Below are 19,406 nucleotides of genomic sequence, written 5' to 3' on the forward strand. Positions count from 1 at the left end.
TATGCAGCCATAAAAAAGGATGAGTTTGTGTCCTTTGTAGGGACATGGATGCAGCTGGAAACCATCATTCTTAGCAAACTATCACAAGAACAGAAAACCAAACACCGCATGTTCTCACTCATAGGTGGGAACTGAACAATGAGATCACTTGGACTCAGGAAGGGGAACATCACACACCGGGGCCTATCATGGGGAGGGGGGAGGGGGGAGGGATTGCATTGGGAGTTATACCTGATGTAAATGACGAGTTGATGGGTGCAGCACACCAACATGGCACAAGTATACATATGTAACAAACCTGCACGTTATGCACATGTACCCTACAACTTAAAGTATAATAATAATAAATAAATTTAAAAAAAAAAAAAGAAAGAAAAAGAAAAAAAAAAAAAAAGAAATACGCATTTTCTGGCTGCAAAAATTTCAGAGGAATTGCTATTCACAATGTAAATGTTTGGAAAAACACATAATTTTTAGGTTATAAAGTTTAGTCCCCATATTCTGAGGTGTTAAGCATTCCTTTTAAATAAATTATACTTCATATCCCAAATTTTGGCTACAATTTCAACACATACCAGGAAATAGTTTACTCAATTTAATTCACTCCTTTCCTTTTGTCAAGGAATTCAAGTTATACTTTGGATGGCTAGATGAAACTAAAACTTTCCTTTGTTATGTATAGCTCCTGTCATATTAATTCCACTCTTTCTTTCCCCTGCCACTTAGGTTGTCCTTCTAAGAACAAAAGAGAGAAATGTGAGGTGTCAACATCTGGGGAACAGAACTCCAACCTTAAAATGTCTGTAAGTACTATAACAGAGGTTTTAAAAAATCTTTATTAAAAGCCTTCTATTTTCACTGAGCCTTCTTTAAAGGGACTGATAAACCACAGTTTAGCATCTATTTGAGTCTATTCTCCTGTCTATTGAGTGGCACAGCAGTGGTCTTCAAGTGTATAATTTTTAAATTGGGAAGCAATCGATTGGAATCCTTTATCCCTCACTCCAACTACCATTATTAAATGAGTCAGGAATAAAATGCTGGTTTATAACAAGTATTTCTCACTTTCTAAAATCTTTTATTCCAACTTATAGGGGACTAGATACAGACTTGTACTCACCAAGCAAGAATAGGAATCATTCAGTCTGTGATCCAAAGTCTGCCTCTGGAGTATTCTAAAAAGGAAGGCATGATCAAGCTTGCAGGGGTTTGCAGAAATAAACTCATCCATACCATGTTTCTGAAAACGATCTGCATCTGTAAATTCAGGAAAGCATGTAAAGTATATTTACTTTTCAGGCTTAATGATGGACAGATACAGGTTGTGAAGAATACAAAATGCAGGACTCAAACAGAAGACTACCTTTTATCAGTAGTCTGAAATATGAAATATGAGGCCAACAGTTCAGCATATTAACATAAATTGCAAAATTTTTGAAGCCTAAGTAAAAATGACAGCAAAAAATCTACAAATCATTTAGAATGCAGTAATTACATTTCCATTCAAAGCTATATCTAATATCCATCAGAGGAATAATCTTATTTTCCAACGCTGAGAAAAGTTGTATTTTAAATCTCCATTTACTGATGGAATTGACTAGAAAAGAACCAAGATCTATTCATAAAAAACAGCAATGATGCCCAGAAGTCTGCTTTCCAAATGGCAAACTAGGGCAGAATTGAACACACACACTTCAGCTGGATCACTTCCAGTCTTCTTTTTGTAGGGAGCTTTTAATGGGACCATCCTTAATGTAAAAATGGCAATGAGCGCTCTCAAGCTTCAAGTTTAAGAGACATGAAAAAAGGGAGCATCATGTTTGTGCAAATATGCAGACAAAGCATAACGTCCCAAATGGCACTTCAATCAAAGGCCCAAATTTATTGTTCTTTACAGATTGCATCTTTCAACGCCTGTAGACCCTGCGGGTTTATCAAAAGGCAAGCTTTTATGATTGCTTTCATTAATGGTATGTTTTGTCAAAGTCTTCAATGTGAGTTATTTACTAAGTACAGAGAGAAAAAGCCACACACTACCCCAAAGGAGTGCTGGGGTGTTATTACATTAGGTCTGTTAGAAACATCGCGCATATTGAGCAAGCAATCAGTTATCAAGATAAAAGTGGACTCTTCTCACAATGGTAAAACGGAAGCTCCATTGTTCCTTAAAATTCATAGATAGATCTCTTTCTGGTCATCATAAGAAAAGCAGAGTCCTAAATGTAAGCTAAGTGTAGTTTCTAAAACCTATATAGTACAATCTTAAAATTGTAAAGGAGAAGAGACAAAAGTTTATTGATTATACCCAATTACAGAGTCAGACTCATAATAAAACTCAATATTGATCTGTGGACATGATGCTAACATAATCAGTCACATTTAGATATTTTAGCCCAGATCATATTGATCCATGTCAAGTTCAACTTTCAGCCATATTTGTAGATGGAAGAACTATATAATTCAAGCTGAAGGGTCCTCAGAATCACACTAAAAAAAAAGATACACAAACTAATGTGTATCTCACATTAATGACAGATAGGAAAAGGTGAATGTAGCAAGTAATCAATGAATGGCAGATTGCTGATGTGTAGGGTATAAGGTTATAATCCATGGAGAAAGTATCATACATATACCTTCACATTTAATAATTACCTGAATGATTAAATACATTACATGTGAAAAATTAATATTAACTGGATAAACACAAAACTAAACAGCTTTTTGTGAACTAATATACAATCCAACTTCTTTTGTATTTTATTCTTCTGAGTCTTTTAATATAAAGTTAAAGATATGATAATGTAATGTGAAATAATATCAGATGAATAGGAGGCAGAATAGTAAAACTGCAAATCACACATATTATAAAATTGGAAGATTCTTTTGTATTTTAAAAAAGTACCTTAGAATATTCAATTTTCCATTTATCTCGGCAAAAAATTCTTGTAGTACCATTTTTATGAAATGAAATTACTAGTTTTATAAACATCTGCTAAATTTTATACCTTATTTCTTTCACCAGAGAAGGGAGTTAAAAATAATGCCCATTAATGGTTAATCTGTTGAGAACAGGATAGTAATAAATTTCACAGGAAAAAGACCTATCAGTCTTCTTTTACTATAAAGATTTGTAGAAGCAATTAAAAAATGGGCATACAATCTTTAAATAAAAAATGTGTTTCTGAAAAAAGGTCTATAGTTAATTTCTATAATTAAATCATATTTTTGTAAATTTATACAGTACTTTCCTCAGGAAATACAATTCCAAGCCATCTATCTGCTAAGGTAACAAGTCTTTCCAAATCACATGAATGGAAAATTACTTTTCAAACAATTACCATTGGTGATAAAAATGATATTAATGATAGCACTTTGAGTCACAAATATAGACTCTACTCGGAAAAAAACAGGCAAACAAACCCATTAAAATTTTTATTTAAGAAAATCAACAACCTTCTCCAGTGTTGTAATTTTATGAAAGTGAAATGTGTTCTTAGGAATCATCCCACTTTTAAAACACAGGCTGTAAAGATCAAACATTTTTACCTCTTTCTTTCTATATCAGATCAGCACCATTCAGAACATTTCATGCAAAAATACATTACCATGTGGCAGTACAGTCTTAGTTTCCATGAATTTATGTAAGAAATAAATAAAAAAGTAACAGTCTTGACCTCCCTGAATGAAACAGGGTGGTGGGGGGTCGGGAAGGGGAGAGAGACAGAGAGATAGAGAGTGAGAGAGAGAGAGAGGCAGCTAGGTAGATAGGCTATGTTTCAATAAAGCTTCTTTTTCAAGAACAGGCATTCAGTTTCAGTTTGCTGGCCCTATGGCCCTTGTTTTAAACAAAATAATAGCAATGTATACAAGTGTGTATAACATTACTGAAAAGTGCTGGGCACGATGACTCACGCCTGTAATCCCAACACTTTGGGAGGCCGAGGTGGGTGGATCACCTGAGGCCGGGAGTTCGAGACCAGCCTGATCAACATGGTGAAACCCTGTCTCTACTAAAAAACACAAAAAATTAGCTGGGCATGGTTGCAGGCACCTGTAATCCCAGCTACTTGGGAGGCCGAAGCAGGAGAATCGCTTGAACTCGGGAGGCGAAGGTTGCAGTAAGCTGAGATTGCGCCACTGCACTCCAGCCTGGGCTACAGAGTTAGACTACATTCCCATCCCACTCGACACCCCCGCCCCCCGTCAAAAAAAAAACAAACAAAAAAACCAAACCAAACCAAAACAAAACAAAAAACTGTAAAGTGAAATGTAAGGCAACAATACCATCAAAGCTAGGAGGAGTGAAACAGATGTAATACTACTGAAATGCTTTTTTAGTAGTAAAATTGTGTGTGTGTGTGTATATTTAAGCTTTACAACATGATGTTAAGGGATACATATAGACAGTAAAATGGTTACAATACAGAAGCAAATTAACAAATCTGTCATCTCACATAGCTGCTTTTTTTGTGACAGGGCAGCTAAAATCTACTTACTTAACAAAAATAACAGTACAATTTTATAGATTCTAGTTGTTATGTTGTACATTAGATCTCTAGACTTGTTCATCCTACACATCTGCTAGTTTGTATCCTTTGACCTACATCTCCCCATTTCCTCCCTGCCATCTTTCACTTTAAAGTTCTCTCATGAACTAATGCAAAACAGAAAATCATATATCATTAAAATATTATCTAGTTTCTTATTTTTATAAAGATATATTTTCACATAGCTTTCTACAGGTATAACATAACTATATGTTACTCTTGAGAGACACAGGCATCATCTATATCAAATGCAAAACATGCTTTTTAGTCAATTACCAAATCCAAGGCTTTAAAATTGCGTTATATTGGATTATCTGCAATTAATGTTACTATAACACAATATTATGGTGACTAGTTTTAAACAGAAAATTATTCATGATGTTACTCAGATTTCTCCGATAATGGAAAATTTCAGTTCAATCTGTATTCTGAAACAATGTGACAACTATCAAAACAAACCAACAAGCTATGAGCTTAAGCAGTATACTGCAAAACTGTCATAAATTGTGATGATTAACCTATGGACTAACTACAGATGTGGGACATGGTAATTGAGGATACTGATGGAGTTTCTATGGCAACAGTTGGATATATGCTCGAGCGTCTTTAGGCAGTACTGTCACCAGGTGTGATAACAGTAGATGGAATGAAACCCAAATTGAGAAAGATTATTATTTGCTATAGATCTAAGAAGTTACAGAGGTTTTATGTAAGTGAAACCTAAAAATTGAATTTTTTCATTAGGATAATAGCTGTTGGAAGTTAAGAGGAAAGAATAAGTAGGCTGACAGTATCAACTTAAATAGGTAATACAGACTTGAAAATAGGTAGCATAGAAAATGATATGAGGACTATCAGTGAGCTAGTAGATCCCACTGTGGTGAGAGAGCTTTTTGGTGGGCACTGACCGCAACCTGCCCCTTAAGTGCTCAAGAATCCAAATCCCAGGAAAGGCATCTAAGTCAGAGAGAACTGAAGTCATCTAAGTCAGGGAGATTGAAAAAAATAATTGAAATACTTCTTTTTTCTTTGCAACAAATTCTCATGGTACTGCATTTGTTGCTGCTCCTAGTGTTGTGAGAAATCATGGATGAAAAAGGAAAAAGGAAAGAAAAATGTAAAAGGGCACTCTGGATGAGAAAAGGAAGCCATTTATTAGCATTCCGAGGTCACTCTGGTGTCTGGGAGTGGAACTCTAGTATCAAAAGGACTAAGAGGGTGCTGTCAGCCAAGACTGCTCTCTGCAAAATACTGAGCTGAACTAAGCAGCAAATGACCCTTTTGAAATATAATACAATTTTCTATCCTATGTTTAAAACTGGCCTATGTTAAGGAATTCACCTGTAGCTGCATTTACCACTACTCACATCTGATTATACACTTATTATAATTCAAAACTCCCATAAAGCTTGAAAATTTACAGGAAGTTAGAAGTGGCACAGCAAAGTAGGTGCCACTTCTCTTTTTATACCATCCATGTAGGTTTTAATAGGAAAAGTTTAATATTTAAAATTTTATCTAGATCAGCCTGAATAGTATGTCCATGTTTTATGTATACATACTTTCTGCTGAAAAGCAAAGGAGTTTGTTCACACCTCTATTATTGACCCAAATAACTGCTTAGCTTCTTTTGGTTAAATTGATTCAAAACCTGATGTATGAATTAACATATCTTGCTTTCTGCAGCAAATAACACATAAGTAATACTTTTGCATGATGACAATTTTGATCAACACAGAAACTTATAATCACAAATAAGTAAAGTAAACCAATGTTGAACATTTATTAGAAATAATATGTTCAATGTAAAGGAAAGATAAATGCTTCCCTATGAAGTGTGAAATTTAACATACTAGATCAATCATGAAAATAAGTTCACAAAATTAACTGTCAGTTTATATTTCAATTTAATATTTTAAAAATATTTAGCTTAAAAATAAAAAGCAGCTGGCAGCTTTTCGGTTCATTTTTGATATTAATTTATTATTGGAAGACAAATACTACTATTCATATTGTATTATGTGACACACACATTGTATTATGCTACATATATAACTGAGAGCCAGTGAAAACCAGGGTGCGTGCACTGCATTTTGGTTGGAGAGAACAAAGAAGGATAGTTTAACCAAAGAATGTCCATCAATCTGGCAACTCTAGTACGTTATATTTGAAGTGAAAAAATTGTTTACCAGCCTTATCCCCACCCCTTCAGCCCACTCTCTTCCCTTAGAATTTTTATATATCCAGAGACTCAAAGAAAAAATGAAGTGGAATAGATTTGCTTATTAGAGAAACCTATAAATATATATTAGTAATGTCTCAAAAAGATAAGGTTGTCTTCCAGTAAGTTAGATTTTATAATATTTTATTTTTCTTAGTTATTAGTATGCTTAGATTTTTTAAAAAATAAGATTTTTTTTTAAGTTTTAAGATTCATAGTTCATTCTAAAGCACTGGGTTTGTGAAAAATAAATAAAAATACATACTTCAAAGAAAAATAAAATATAGAAGAAATAAAGTAGCAACTATTGCCTCCAACAAAACATATCCACTGAATATTTTAGATGTAATTCTACCTATATTTTGCTTTTTCAATTGGGTTCTTTTTATGTAGTGAAAATAATACTACATGTGTAATTTAGCATTTTTTCCACTTAACATATATTGACCATTTGTTCTGCATGTTATTACAACACCTTCGTGGCTATTACCCTTGTGCCTGTATGAATGGTAGATACTAGGTTGTTTCTACTTTTTTGTTGTGATAGACATTTTTTGTTTTGTAATCAATAAAGCTAAGTAAACAAGATCATGATATTCCTCAAACATCGTATCATTAAAAAATTTTAAAAACATCTGATTTTAAAAATCATGAAAATACTTACCTTTACCAGCTACAGGTCAGCAAAGAAATGAGAAACAAAGCATATTTAAATGGGTTGGGAACATATACATTTATCCAACTAGACATTTAAATTTTGTTTTCTCAATTTCTACTATTGATTTTAAAAGTTGTTTTTGTGAAAGATTATCAGGAAAGAAAACAAAATTGATTAAGTCAATGGAGGGAGGAAAATACTATGGATGAAACTACTCTCTGGAGTAATTCATGACGTTTCTCTGATAGGTCAGGGTCAGTATTCTCATTCTGATGAGGTAGAACATGTTCTTTCTTCCTCCTTTCTTTTCTTTTCCTTTTTTTTTTTTTTTGAGATGGAACCTTGCTCTGTTGCCCAGGCTGGAGTGCAGTGGTGCGATCTCCGCTCACTGCAAGCTCCGCCTCCCAGTTTCACGCCAGCAGAGGTCAGCACTGATTAAACACTTTACTAGTAGTCTAGAGCAGAAGTCAGCTGTTGTTAACAAATTGAAACAGTTTGGCTTTTTAGTTATAACAAGTAAATTCAGTTCCCATAGCCTGATCAATTCTGCCTTGACAACAAATTGATAACAAATAATAGAAAGGTTTTGTTAGAAACAGATTATAGGGCTGGGTGCTGTGGCTCACGCTTGTAATCCCGGCAATTTGGGAGGCCGAAGTGTCCTCCCTGATGGCAGATCACCTGAGGTCAGGAGTTCAAGACCAGCCCGGCCAATGTGGAGAAACTCCATCTCTATTAAAAAGACAAAAATTAGGCAGGTGAATCCCAGCTATTTGGGAGGCTGAGGCATGGGAATCTCATAGCCTGATTAATTCTGCGTTGACAATAAATTGATATTGAATAATAGAAAGGTTTTTTGTTTTTGTTTTCGTTTTTTAATTTGTCAAAGGCAGGTGCATTGGCTCATGCCTGTAATCCCAGCACTTTGGCATGCCGAGGCTGGCAGATCACCTGAGGTCAGGAGTTTGAGACCAGCCTGGCCAACGTGGAGAAACTCTGTCTCTGCTAAAAATACAAAAATTAGGTGGGTGTGGTGGCACACACCTGTACTCCCAGCTGCTGAGATTACTTGGGAGGCTGAGTCATGAGAATGGCTTGAACCTAGGAGGTGGAGGTTGCAGTGAGGTGAGATGGCACCACTGCACTCCCTCTCTCTCCAGAGGCAGACTCTGCCCAAAAAAATTCTGTATTATTCAGCCATGGTCTTAAAGGTCTGTGCTAGTGGTTCCTACCCACTTTTCTTGCCACTATGTGCAAGCAACAATAGCCATGAGCTCAAAACATTCCTTGGGAATTCCTTGTACTCAGGATGTTAAGAAAAAATATGGGAACACAAGTGAAGGAGGGTGACAATTAAAAAAAAAACAGCTATTAAGTCACTGTAATTCTGTGGTTCTCAACCGGAGGTGATTCCTCACCAACAGCAACCCTACCCTCTGGGACATTTGGCAATGTCCACAGATATTTTTGGTTGTCTGACCTGGGACCAGGTGGGAGACTACTGATATCTAGTGAGTAGAGGACAGGGATGCTGTAAAACATCACATAATGCACAGGAAAAGTTCCTTACTCCACTCCCTGCCCCAGAACAAATAATTGTCTCGCCCAAAATGTCAATAGTGCTGAAATTGAGAAACCATGCTTTAACTTATAAAAAATTCATTCTGCTTCTGGTCATGATGGTATAATTGAGAATAAACTTAACCTTCTACCTGAACTAAGTTTTTGAAAAAAAATTTACAAAAAGTTTCTTAAACGCTGCATGTTGGGCAACACGGGAGAGTGATTCCTGAGGGATGAGAAACAAGGTGAGCCTTACAGTCACCCCAGGAGAAACTCTATAGCTCATGGCACAAGGAACAAGAACTCAGGAAAAGCCCAGTGGTCTCCCTGAGTTGAAAAATGGAGCTGACAATTCAGGAGGAGGGCCACAGTAACTAGAGGTTGTAGGAAAGAGTACTGGAGAGAAGAGAGCTGCCCGGAAAGAGACTCTCAAGATCTGCAGAAGGCCTCCCCCAAGAATTCAGCTGACTACCCATCAGTTCATGCACGTGTGGAAAGGGAAAGAAACAATCTAAAGGATTCAAGAGGATAGTGCCCCAAACTCACACAGCCTAGAATAGCACTGCTTCTCAGCAGCAAGAATATAAAAGCTCATAATTCACAGGTTATCAGTTAGAGTATTAAGAATGATGTTGGTCCAGAAACGGGAAAATGCATCCTGGACTAAACACTGCTTGGTCTTCCCTAACAAAACTTGAAAGCAAAGCTTGAAAGGATCGAATTGTTTCCAAGTAACTTAACTGTGTCTCAGAACAAGCATTTTTATGAAGAAAAGTATACCAAGGCACATCATAATCAAATTGCTCAAAAACAGTGTTAAGGAGAAAAATCTTTAAAGCAGTTAGAGGAAAAAAGGACATTATTTATAGAGGAACAAACCAAAATAGCACATTTCTCATTGGAAAAACAAATGCAAGCTAGAAGAAAGTGGAGCAACATCTTTAAAGTACTAAAAGAAAAATATCTTTAAAATGAGAGTAAAATAAAGACTTTTTCATATATAAAGAAGCTAAAAGTATTCATTACCAGCAGATCTGCACTACAAGAAAAGTCAAAGGAGGTCCTTCAAGAAGTAAAAATATATGCGCTAGACGACGAAAGACACTGGGAATGGTAATGTACATGTACGTAACATGTACATAATGGACATGTACGAAATGGACATCTATATAACATTTTTCTTTCACTTTTAATTTCTTTAAAACATATTGACTAAGGTAATAATCATAATAGCAATGTATTGTGGGATTTACAACATATATAGAAGTAAAATATATGACAAGAATAGTGCAAAAGTCAAGAGAAGAAATAGAAGTTTACTACTGTAAAGTTTGCATACTATACATGAAGATGTATAATAAATTTAAAGTGTATACTTTAAATTCTAAAACAATCACAAAGATAACAAAAGAATTGGGCTGAAATAAAAAATTCCATTTTACTAAAGCAACAAAGATGAAATACCTAGAAATAAATCTGACAAAAGATGTGCAAGATCTGTTTACTGAAAACTACAAACATACCAAAGAGAAACTAAAGACTACCTAAACAAATGAAGTGACACATTGTATTCACAGATTGGAAGGCTCAATATTAAGAAGTCAGTTTTCCAAAGTTTTCCAAGGACTGACTGACCAAAGGCATTCCCAGTAAAATCTCCAGCAAGGAATGTCAAGATGTTTTTAAAATTTATATTGTACCTCATATATATATACAATTATTTGTCAATTAAAAATGAGTAAATTTATTTTGAAAATTCAGAGAGAAATGCAAAGGCCATAGAACAACCAAAATATCTTTGAATAAGAGAAATCAATTTGGAGGACTTGGACTACCTGACTGTAAGATTCACAAAGCTACAGTAATCAAGACAGTGTAGTAATAATATTAAGATAGATAAACTGACCAAAGGAAAAGAAAGGATAGCCCAGAAACAAACTCATATGTAGTTAATTGATTTTTCACAAATGTGCAAGGGCAATTCAGGGTATGACAATCTTTTCAACTCTTTGTGTTAAAACAACTGGACATCCATATGCCATCCATAAATACTGATGGATACCTCTCACCGTATACAAAAATTAACTCAAAATGGTTGTAAAATGTAAAAGCCAAAACTGTAAAATTTCTAGAAGAAAGCAAAGGAGAAAATTTCTGCAATTTGGGTTGGGCAAAGATCCTTTAGTTACAACATCAAAAGGACATCTATGAAAAAAATTGATAAAATGGACTTCATCAAAATTAAGAATTTCTTTTTTTTTTCTGAAAGTCACTATTAAGAGATGTGAAAAGACAAGCCATAGATTAGGAGAAAATATTTGCAAATCACATATCTGACAAACATGTTGTATCCAGAACACACAGGCAAACTTCATTTTATTGTGCTTTGCAGGTGTGTTTTTCATAAATTGAAAGTTTGTGGCAACCCTGTGACAAGCAAGTCTATGGTGCCACTTTTCTAACAACACATGCTCATTTTATGACTCTGTTTCACATTATGGTTCTCACAGTATTTCCAACTTTTTCATTATTAGTATATCTATTATAGTCATCTGTGAAAAGTGATCTTTGATGTTATTTTAATTGTTTTGGGGTGCCACAAACTACACCCATATAAGATGGTAAACTTAACAAATGTTATATGTGTTCTGACTGTTCCCCATCTGTCTTCCTTTTCTTGGGTCTCCCTATTTCTTGAGACACAACAATATTAAAATTAGGCTAACTAATAACCCGAAATGATCTCTAACTGTTCAAATGAATGAAAGAATCCCCTCTCCCTCACTTTAAATTTAAAAGCTACAAATGATCATGCTTAGTGAGCAAGGCATGTCAAAAGCCAAGACAGGCTGAAAGCTAGGCCTTTTGCATCAAGTAGCCAAGTTGTGAATGCAAAGGAAAAGTTGTTGAAGTAAATTAAAACTGCTACTCCAGTGAACATACAAATAATAAGAAAGCAAAAACAGCCTTATTGCTGATATGAAGAAAGTTTGAATGATCTGGATAGATCAAATCAGCCACAATATTCCCTTTAACCAAAGCCTAATACAGAGCAAGGCCCTGCCTTTCTTCAATTCTATGAAGGCTGAGAGAGGTGAAGAAGCCTCTGCAAGCTGTCAAGCCAGCAGAGGTCAGCTCACGAGGGCTAAGGAAAATAAGCCATCTCTATTACATGAAAGTGCAAGGTGAAGCAGCAGGGGTTGATGCAGAAATGGCAGCAAGTTATCCAAAAGATCCAGCTAAGATCATTGATGAAGTTAGCTATGCTAAATAACAGATTTTTAATGTAGACAAAATAATCTTCTATTGGAAGAAGATGCCCATCTAGGACTTTCACAGTTAGAGAGAAGTCAATGCCTGGCTTCAAAGCTTCAAAGTACAGGCTCCCTTGTTAGTGGCTAATGCAGCTGATGACTTTAAGTTGAAGCCAACAGTTATTAACCATCTTGAAAATCCCAGAGCCCTTCAAAACTATGCTACATCAACCCTGTCTGTGCTCTGCAACTGAAAGAACAAGCCCAGATGATGGTGCATGTGTTTACAGCACAGTTTACTGAATATTTTAAGTCCACTGTCGAGGCCCAATGTTAGAAAAAAAGAATCTGGGCCGGGCGCGGTGGCTCAAGCCTGTAATCCCAGCACTTTGGGAGGCCGAGACGGGCGGATCACGAGGTCAGGAGATCGAGACCATCCTGGCTAACACGGTGAAACCCCGTCTCTACTAAAAAATACAAAAAAACTAGCCAGGCGAGGCGGCGGGCGCCTGTAGTCCCAGCTACTCGGGAGGCTGAGGCAGGAGAATGGCGTGAACCCGGGAGGCGGAGCTTGCAGTGAGCTGAGATCCGGCCACTGCATGCCAGCCTGGGCGACAGAGTGAGACTCCGTCTCAAAAAAAACCAAAAAAACAAAAAAGAAAAAAAGAATCTGGTCGAAGTATTATTGCTCACTGACACTGCATCTAGTTACTCAAGAGCTCTGCTGGAGATGTACAAGGTGATTAATGTTGTTTTCATGCTTGCTAACCTAACATCCATTCTGCAGCCCACAGATCAAGGAGTAATTTCAACTTTCAAGTCTTTATTATTTAAGAAATACATTTTAAAAGGCTATAGCTGCCATAGATAGTGATTCCTATGAGCCATCTGGGAAAAGTAAATTGAAAACCTGGAAAGGATTCACCATTCCAAACGCCACTAAGAACATTTGTGATTCTTGGGAGGAGGTAAAAATATCAACATTTACAGGAGTTTGGAGGAAGTTGATTCCAACCCTCGGGGATAACTTTAAGGGACTGAAGACTTGAGTGGAGGAAGTCACTGCAGATATCATGAAAACAACAAAAGAACCAGAATTAAAAGTGGAGCCTGAAGATGTGACTGAATTGCTGCAATCTCATGATAAAACTTGAACAGATAAGAAGTTGGTTCCTTTGGGTGAAGCAAAGGAAGTGGTTTTTGAGATGGAATCTACTTCTGGTGAAGATGCTGTGAACATTGTTGAAAGGACAACACAGGATTTAGGATATTATATAAACTTAGTTCATAAAGCAGAGGTAAAGTTTTAGAGGATTGACTCCAATTTTCAAATAAGTTCTACTTTGGGCAAAATGATAGCAAACAGCATCGCATGCTACAGGAAAATCTTTTGTGAAAGGAAGAATCAGTCACTGCAGCAAACTTCATCCTTGTCTTATTTTAAGATATTGCCACATCCACCCTAACCTTCAACAACCATCAACCTGATCAGTCAGCAGCCATCAACGTTGAGGCAAGACCCTCTACCAGCAAAAATATTATAATCACTGAACCCTCAGGTGATTGTTAGTATTTTTAGCAATAAAGAACTTTAAAATTATGTTTTAGACATGATGCTAGTGCATGCTTAATACACTACAATGTAGTGTAAACATAACTTTTTTTTTTTTTTTTTGAGACAGGTTTTCACTCTATCACCCAGGCTGGAGTGCAGAGGCGCTATTTCACTGCAACCTCTACCTCTCGGGTTCAAGCGACACTCATTTTATTGTAGTGGTCTGGAACTGAACCCACAATATGTCCAAGGCATGCCTGTGTAAACACCTCTCAAAACCCAATAACAGCCTAATTATAAATTAGGCAAGGTATGTGCAGAGATACATAACCAAAGAATAAATATGGATAGCAAAAAAGCTGAAGTACTTCAGCCTCCCAAGTGCTGGGACTACAGTCACGTACTACTATGCCCAGCTAATTTTGTATTTTTTGTAGATACAGGGTTTCACCATGTTGCCCAGTCTGGTCCTGAACTCCTGAACTGAAGCAAAAAAGCACATGAAAATAGCATTTCTCTATATAAGCAACAGTCAACTAGAAAATATAATAAAAATATAAGATGCAATAGCAACAAAAGTATGAAAGGCTTAGAAATTAGCTTAACCAAGAATAAAAACAGCTCTATGGAAAAGGATTAAAATGTAAAGGACTTAGATTTGAATAAATGAAAGGATATTTCATAGTCATGGCTGGGACAACTGAACATTACATAGGTATGGATTTGGAGGCATTCCACATTTCCATCTCTGGAGGAGTGAATAGAAATAAAATGTGCTGTAGACTAGGTAACATAAGACAGAAGCCCACTTACATGGTATGCAGTAATCAGAAGAATGAGATTAGATGTATTCATAAAAACATGGACGAATTTTAAAAGCATAGAGATGAACAAAAACAGTAAGACTGAATATGATAAAGAATATGAAACCATTTATGAGATTGACGCTAAATGCACATATACAAAATGCAAATTTGCAAAATGAAAAACACAGGAAATTCACATTAAATGCTGTAGAACTGTAGCTTACAGGGGAAGGGACAGAGATTAGCCTATGGAGTGGAAAGAAACAAATTTATAAAAATTTGGTTTTTAACAACAAGAATCGAAACTAGGAGGGAAAAAAATAGATCAGCTGGATGGAAGAAAATGATTTTGGGAAGAGATCTGACGTGAGTTAATGTTGTGTTGGGGGGTGAGCAATGAACAGAGCTCCAGAGGAAGGAGGTTCGACCTAGGGTTGAGGGAGTCTTATACTTCGATGCCCAATGCAGGAACAGCCCAGGGATAAATGTCCAATCTGGCACTTGAAGTAGGAAAGAAGCAATGGATATGAGCTGTGCTGCGAGAGAAATGCCTGAGTAAGCACCCCTGTGCATAGCTGGGGAATACCCAACAAGTCACTATGTACCACTGTGGCGAGAATCTGATGAATATGATGTAAGGAATTCATAGGTGTCTGGAGTTGATCCAAGCAGGACACAAACTATGTGGACTTCATTACCAGGTGCCCTGGCAGGTCCATGGTGATGAGCAGTGCACACCAGCACGTAAGTAATGAAACCAGTGACAGAAGTCATGCCTAAGGCCATGTGAACAGAGAACAGTTTTAGACTAGATGCTACATTCGATGATATCACAATTTTATGTAATCCCCTCTGAAACTTAATTTACTATGGATCACATGGAAGAAGAGTGGGGGGAAGAATCTTGAATTAATTGAATTTTAATCTGTGACTCAGTTGTTTTGAATTGGTGAGTTAAAGTTTTTTGGCAACATTAGAAATTAAAATTTCAGATATGCTCAATTGTAGAAAAATAAAGACACTTCTCTACACCTTAGCTCTGATGAAACACTTTTATCTGCTGTGCCATACTCTATGCATATTACCTGGAGGGTGAGAGGAAGGCAGAAGCAGTGAGTTAAATTTTTAAATACAGTGAAAATATCAGAATGTGCTCTTTTTATTTTATTTTACCTTTTAAGATGACAATGCTACTAATTTTAAAGAAGAAATTTTAAATCAGTGAAAAAATCAATATATAATATTCCTAAATAGTTTTCACTACATATAAAAAATGTGCCCCAAACTAATTACGATAACCTATGAGTATGGTCTGTGGTTTCTAAAATAAAGGAAAAGCTCATGGTTCACATTTAATTATTTGAACTAAAGTGCCTTTGTTTAGGATGCCCAGAAATGATACTGAAGGGTATCTGAAAAGAAAAGAGAATAGTTACTTGATGCATGAAAAGCAGAAGAAAATAATGCATGTCAAGATGTTATTCCCTTTGAGAAGAATCTCAAGAATAAAAAAACCACAAGTTGAGCTGAAAGTTAAAGACAAATATTTATTACAGGTAAAACAGGATAAGCTTTGTAAAGGAGTATAACAAGTTAAAACACTTGGTGTAGTGATTATCAAAGCTATGTTTGAAGATGTTTTGACCATCATTCCATAATTATTAAACATCAGTCATTTAAAATAAAAAATTTAGCTCTTTACAACTTAAGTTAGCATTCAAAATTGACATGTCTTTAAGGCACGAGGGGAAAAACGTTGGCTTTATGACTTATTATTTGTATCAATCTACAACAAAAAAAATAGACCTATTATCCTTCTGGGTTATTAAGAACAACTCTAGAAGGTAATGGTTCATCATTTTGGTACTCTGAAATCATATCAAAGCAAATTTGATTTTGCAATATTTTTTCCATGTCTGTAGGAGACTTAAGTCAAAATCATAATAAACTAAAATAAATTTTCCTTTGAGAAGTTTTGGAGAATTTTCTTATGTGCTCTTGAGATTTCGAGAAATACCCTAATGCTTGACAAATCCACGATTGGAAACCACATGTACCATTTACTCCAGATTTATGTGAAAAATTAGATAAGTGATTATATGACTACTAATATGAACTATTTTCATTTAATTAGGAATCAATTAATGATGTAAACTATAATACTGAACAAATTTGCCTCAATTTTATATCTTATTAAAGCTGTTAATTGATAATCAAATTACTTTTTAACAAAACTTACAAAGCTGAGCATCTGCATGGAGAGTTCCTCCTTTAGGATTCAGTTTCTGGGTTTGAATTGCAGGAACTGGTTTATATGATTGACCTGTGGCTCTATACATAGCTTGAACCCATAATATTCTGTCCTGTTCATCATCACTGGCAAAGATTACAGTATCTCCTTCTTTAACAGCATTAAAGAACATACGACCACCCTGAAGGCCTGTGGAGGGAACAAAAAGACATCATTAAAAATTTATAGGATTGGCAGATTTTAGTCTCATTCACTAACTGACCTCATGGAAAAGAATGGATTTGATATTAACAGTTAAATGTTTTAAACAATATTTAGCTTAAAGGATCAAATCCACAATCCAAGATTTGAAGAAAATAACAAAAAGGCTTAAGCTCCCATATCACCTCAGAAATAAAAAATAACCTAGGGAAACAGTGCACGACACAGCAGCATTCTACAAGATATGTAAACACACTCCATGGAAATGCATAGCACAATCTGATATTTCATGCCAGAGAAAGAAGTTTTATCTGTCGGCATATTTGCCATTCTATACGTGGGAAAAATATATAATGATTAAGACAAAAATGATATTTCATATTGTATGTATTTTATCTTTTATAAAATTCTTTCACAAAAGATAATATTTTGCATTTTAAGTGAGCAATTAGTTAATATGGTCATAAATTTCTATTTCGTAATCTCTATTGACCAATATTTAATCATTATGTTTATTAATGTCTGCATTTCTTGATCTTAGATATTGTCATTAATATTCATTCATTCAATTTTTAAAATATCAGGTGTCCAGTACTCTTTCCAGTATTAACATGAAGGAAGAGAGAGAAGTACAAAAATGTATTGTTGGAGAGAAAATTAGTAGTTACAATATAATAATTCATTTGCCATTTGTCTGTCTATTTCTGCTATAACTTTTGCTTTCCAGCAAAGAAGTTTCTGAAAACATTGTTATATCTCATATAATTATTCAATTACAGTACTTTTACACATCTCAACCTCATGCCAAAATAATAATAAATATGATGAAATATGGTTAAGAATAAAAGCACTCCAAAAGAGATAATTTGAATCTCATAAAGTCTTGCCCAGATATATAACTGAAATATGCACCCTATTCATCGAGAGAGGTTTAAATTGTAGAACAGACACAGGATATTTATAAGAATTCCATACATACATGGCAGGGAAAGTGATTCAATTAAGAGTTACCTGGGTGGGGATCGGTATAATCCACAGTATAGCCTTCAAGTTGCATTAATTCTTGTGGTTCAGACTTTTTTTCTCTGTAACTGCACATAGCAAAGGTATATTGGCTAACCTGCTCGAGGAAAAAAAAAAGTTTATAGATTGGTCACATTAAATTTACCAAATTTAACTTTTGTTTTTTTCTTTATCAAAATACTCTTTTCCCAATTACAAATATAACATAATTTGCACATAAATTATTAAATTTGAGCATTTTTCAAAACCTAGCTCGGAGATTAAAGCATCTTTCGTTTGTCAGCTTGCATTTGTTGGTTCTTCTATGCCTAAGATCCAGTATTCCCCAAAACAATGATTTGCTGCTCAAGTTTCTATAAGATATTAATATAAGCACCATAAATAAGTATTCGTGTTGATATGTTTGGGATTACTAGCCTATTAAGAAGATAAATAGCCTTCTTTTATTTCATGGTTTCTTATGACTTTTAATATGCTAACGTAGGCTATAAATCTCCAAGAGTAAGATTAGGAGTAGTCCTAGATTTACATAAACACCGGACCACGTTTTCAAGCATATTTATACCAAGACTTTTAACAAAGTAAAAAAAGATCTCACGCCTGTAATCCCAGCACTTTGGGATGCTGAGGCAGGTGGATCACGAGGTCAGGAGATTGAGACCATCTTGTGTAACACGGTGAAACCCTATCTCTATTAAGAATACAAAAAATGAGCCAGGCGTGTTGGCACACACCAGTAGTCCCAGCAACTCGGGAGGCTGAGGTAGAAGAATTGCTTGAACCTGGGAGGCAGAGGTTGTAGTGAGCTGAGATCGCGCCATTGCACCCCAGCCTGGGTGACAGAGCAAGACTACGTCTCAAAAAAAAAGAAAAAATTAATAAATAATAAAATACAAAAATTAAAAAAAAATCATTAAAAGTTGAGAATTTAGTGGCCACATAATGAAAACCTCAGGCAGGGCCAGGATAGAGTAAATTTTGGGCAGCCAGTGACAACACTGCCAAGATCTGCTCTGCCTCTTAATTCTTCTTGTCTTTTGGAATTGGCCTCATTTCCTTGTGCTAAAGTCGTACTAGAACCATAGCTGCTCTGAAGTCACCTCCCTGAGCGTGTCTGCTTGGATCATAAGGCCATATTTGAACAAAATACTGTAAATGGGGAATGTTTCATTAGCCCAGATTGGGTCAAGAGCTCATGTATGCAGCAAAGAACATTAGGTGCTACAACAGGCAGGCTCTTACAAGGTCCCCCAACAGAGATAGCGGGAGGTTCTGTTTCCAGCAGGAGAAAAGGCTGTTTGGTGGATATACATCTAAATTGCAAAAT

At 35.6% G+C, this 19,406-nt stretch overlaps 1 protein-coding gene across 16 annotated transcripts in view; it reads right to left on the reverse strand.

Annotated features, from left to right (window-relative positions):
* Positions 1 to 19,406, reverse strand: part of CADPS2 (calcium dependent secretion activator 2) — a 576,693-nt gene that overhangs the window by 158,002 nt on the left and 399,285 nt on the right. For 9 of the 16 annotated variants that reach the window (XM_025379667.1, XM_025379666.1, XM_025379663.1 and 6 more), the window contains exons 10-13: positions 18,068 to 18,176; positions 16,844 to 17,044; positions 7,433 to 7,441; positions 1,121 to 1,257 (exon numbers count right to left, since the gene is read on the reverse strand). In XM_025379667.1, coding sequence (XP_025235452.1) covers positions 1,121 to 1,257; positions 7,433 to 7,441; positions 16,844 to 17,044; positions 18,068 to 18,176 — 456 coding nt within the window. Of the gene's footprint in view, positions 1 to 1,120; positions 1,258 to 7,432; positions 7,442 to 16,834; positions 17,045 to 18,067; positions 18,177 to 19,406 lie in introns of all 16 variants that reach the window. The other 7 variants (XM_025379676.1, XM_025379678.1, XM_025379668.1 and 4 more) reach the window with 2 other exon arrangements.

Source organism: Theropithecus gelada, chromosome 3, assembly GCF_003255815.1.
Source record: "Theropithecus gelada isolate Dixy chromosome 3, Tgel_1.0, whole genome shotgun sequence".
Lineage (NCBI taxonomy): Eukaryota > Metazoa > Chordata > Mammalia > Primates > Cercopithecidae > Theropithecus > Theropithecus gelada.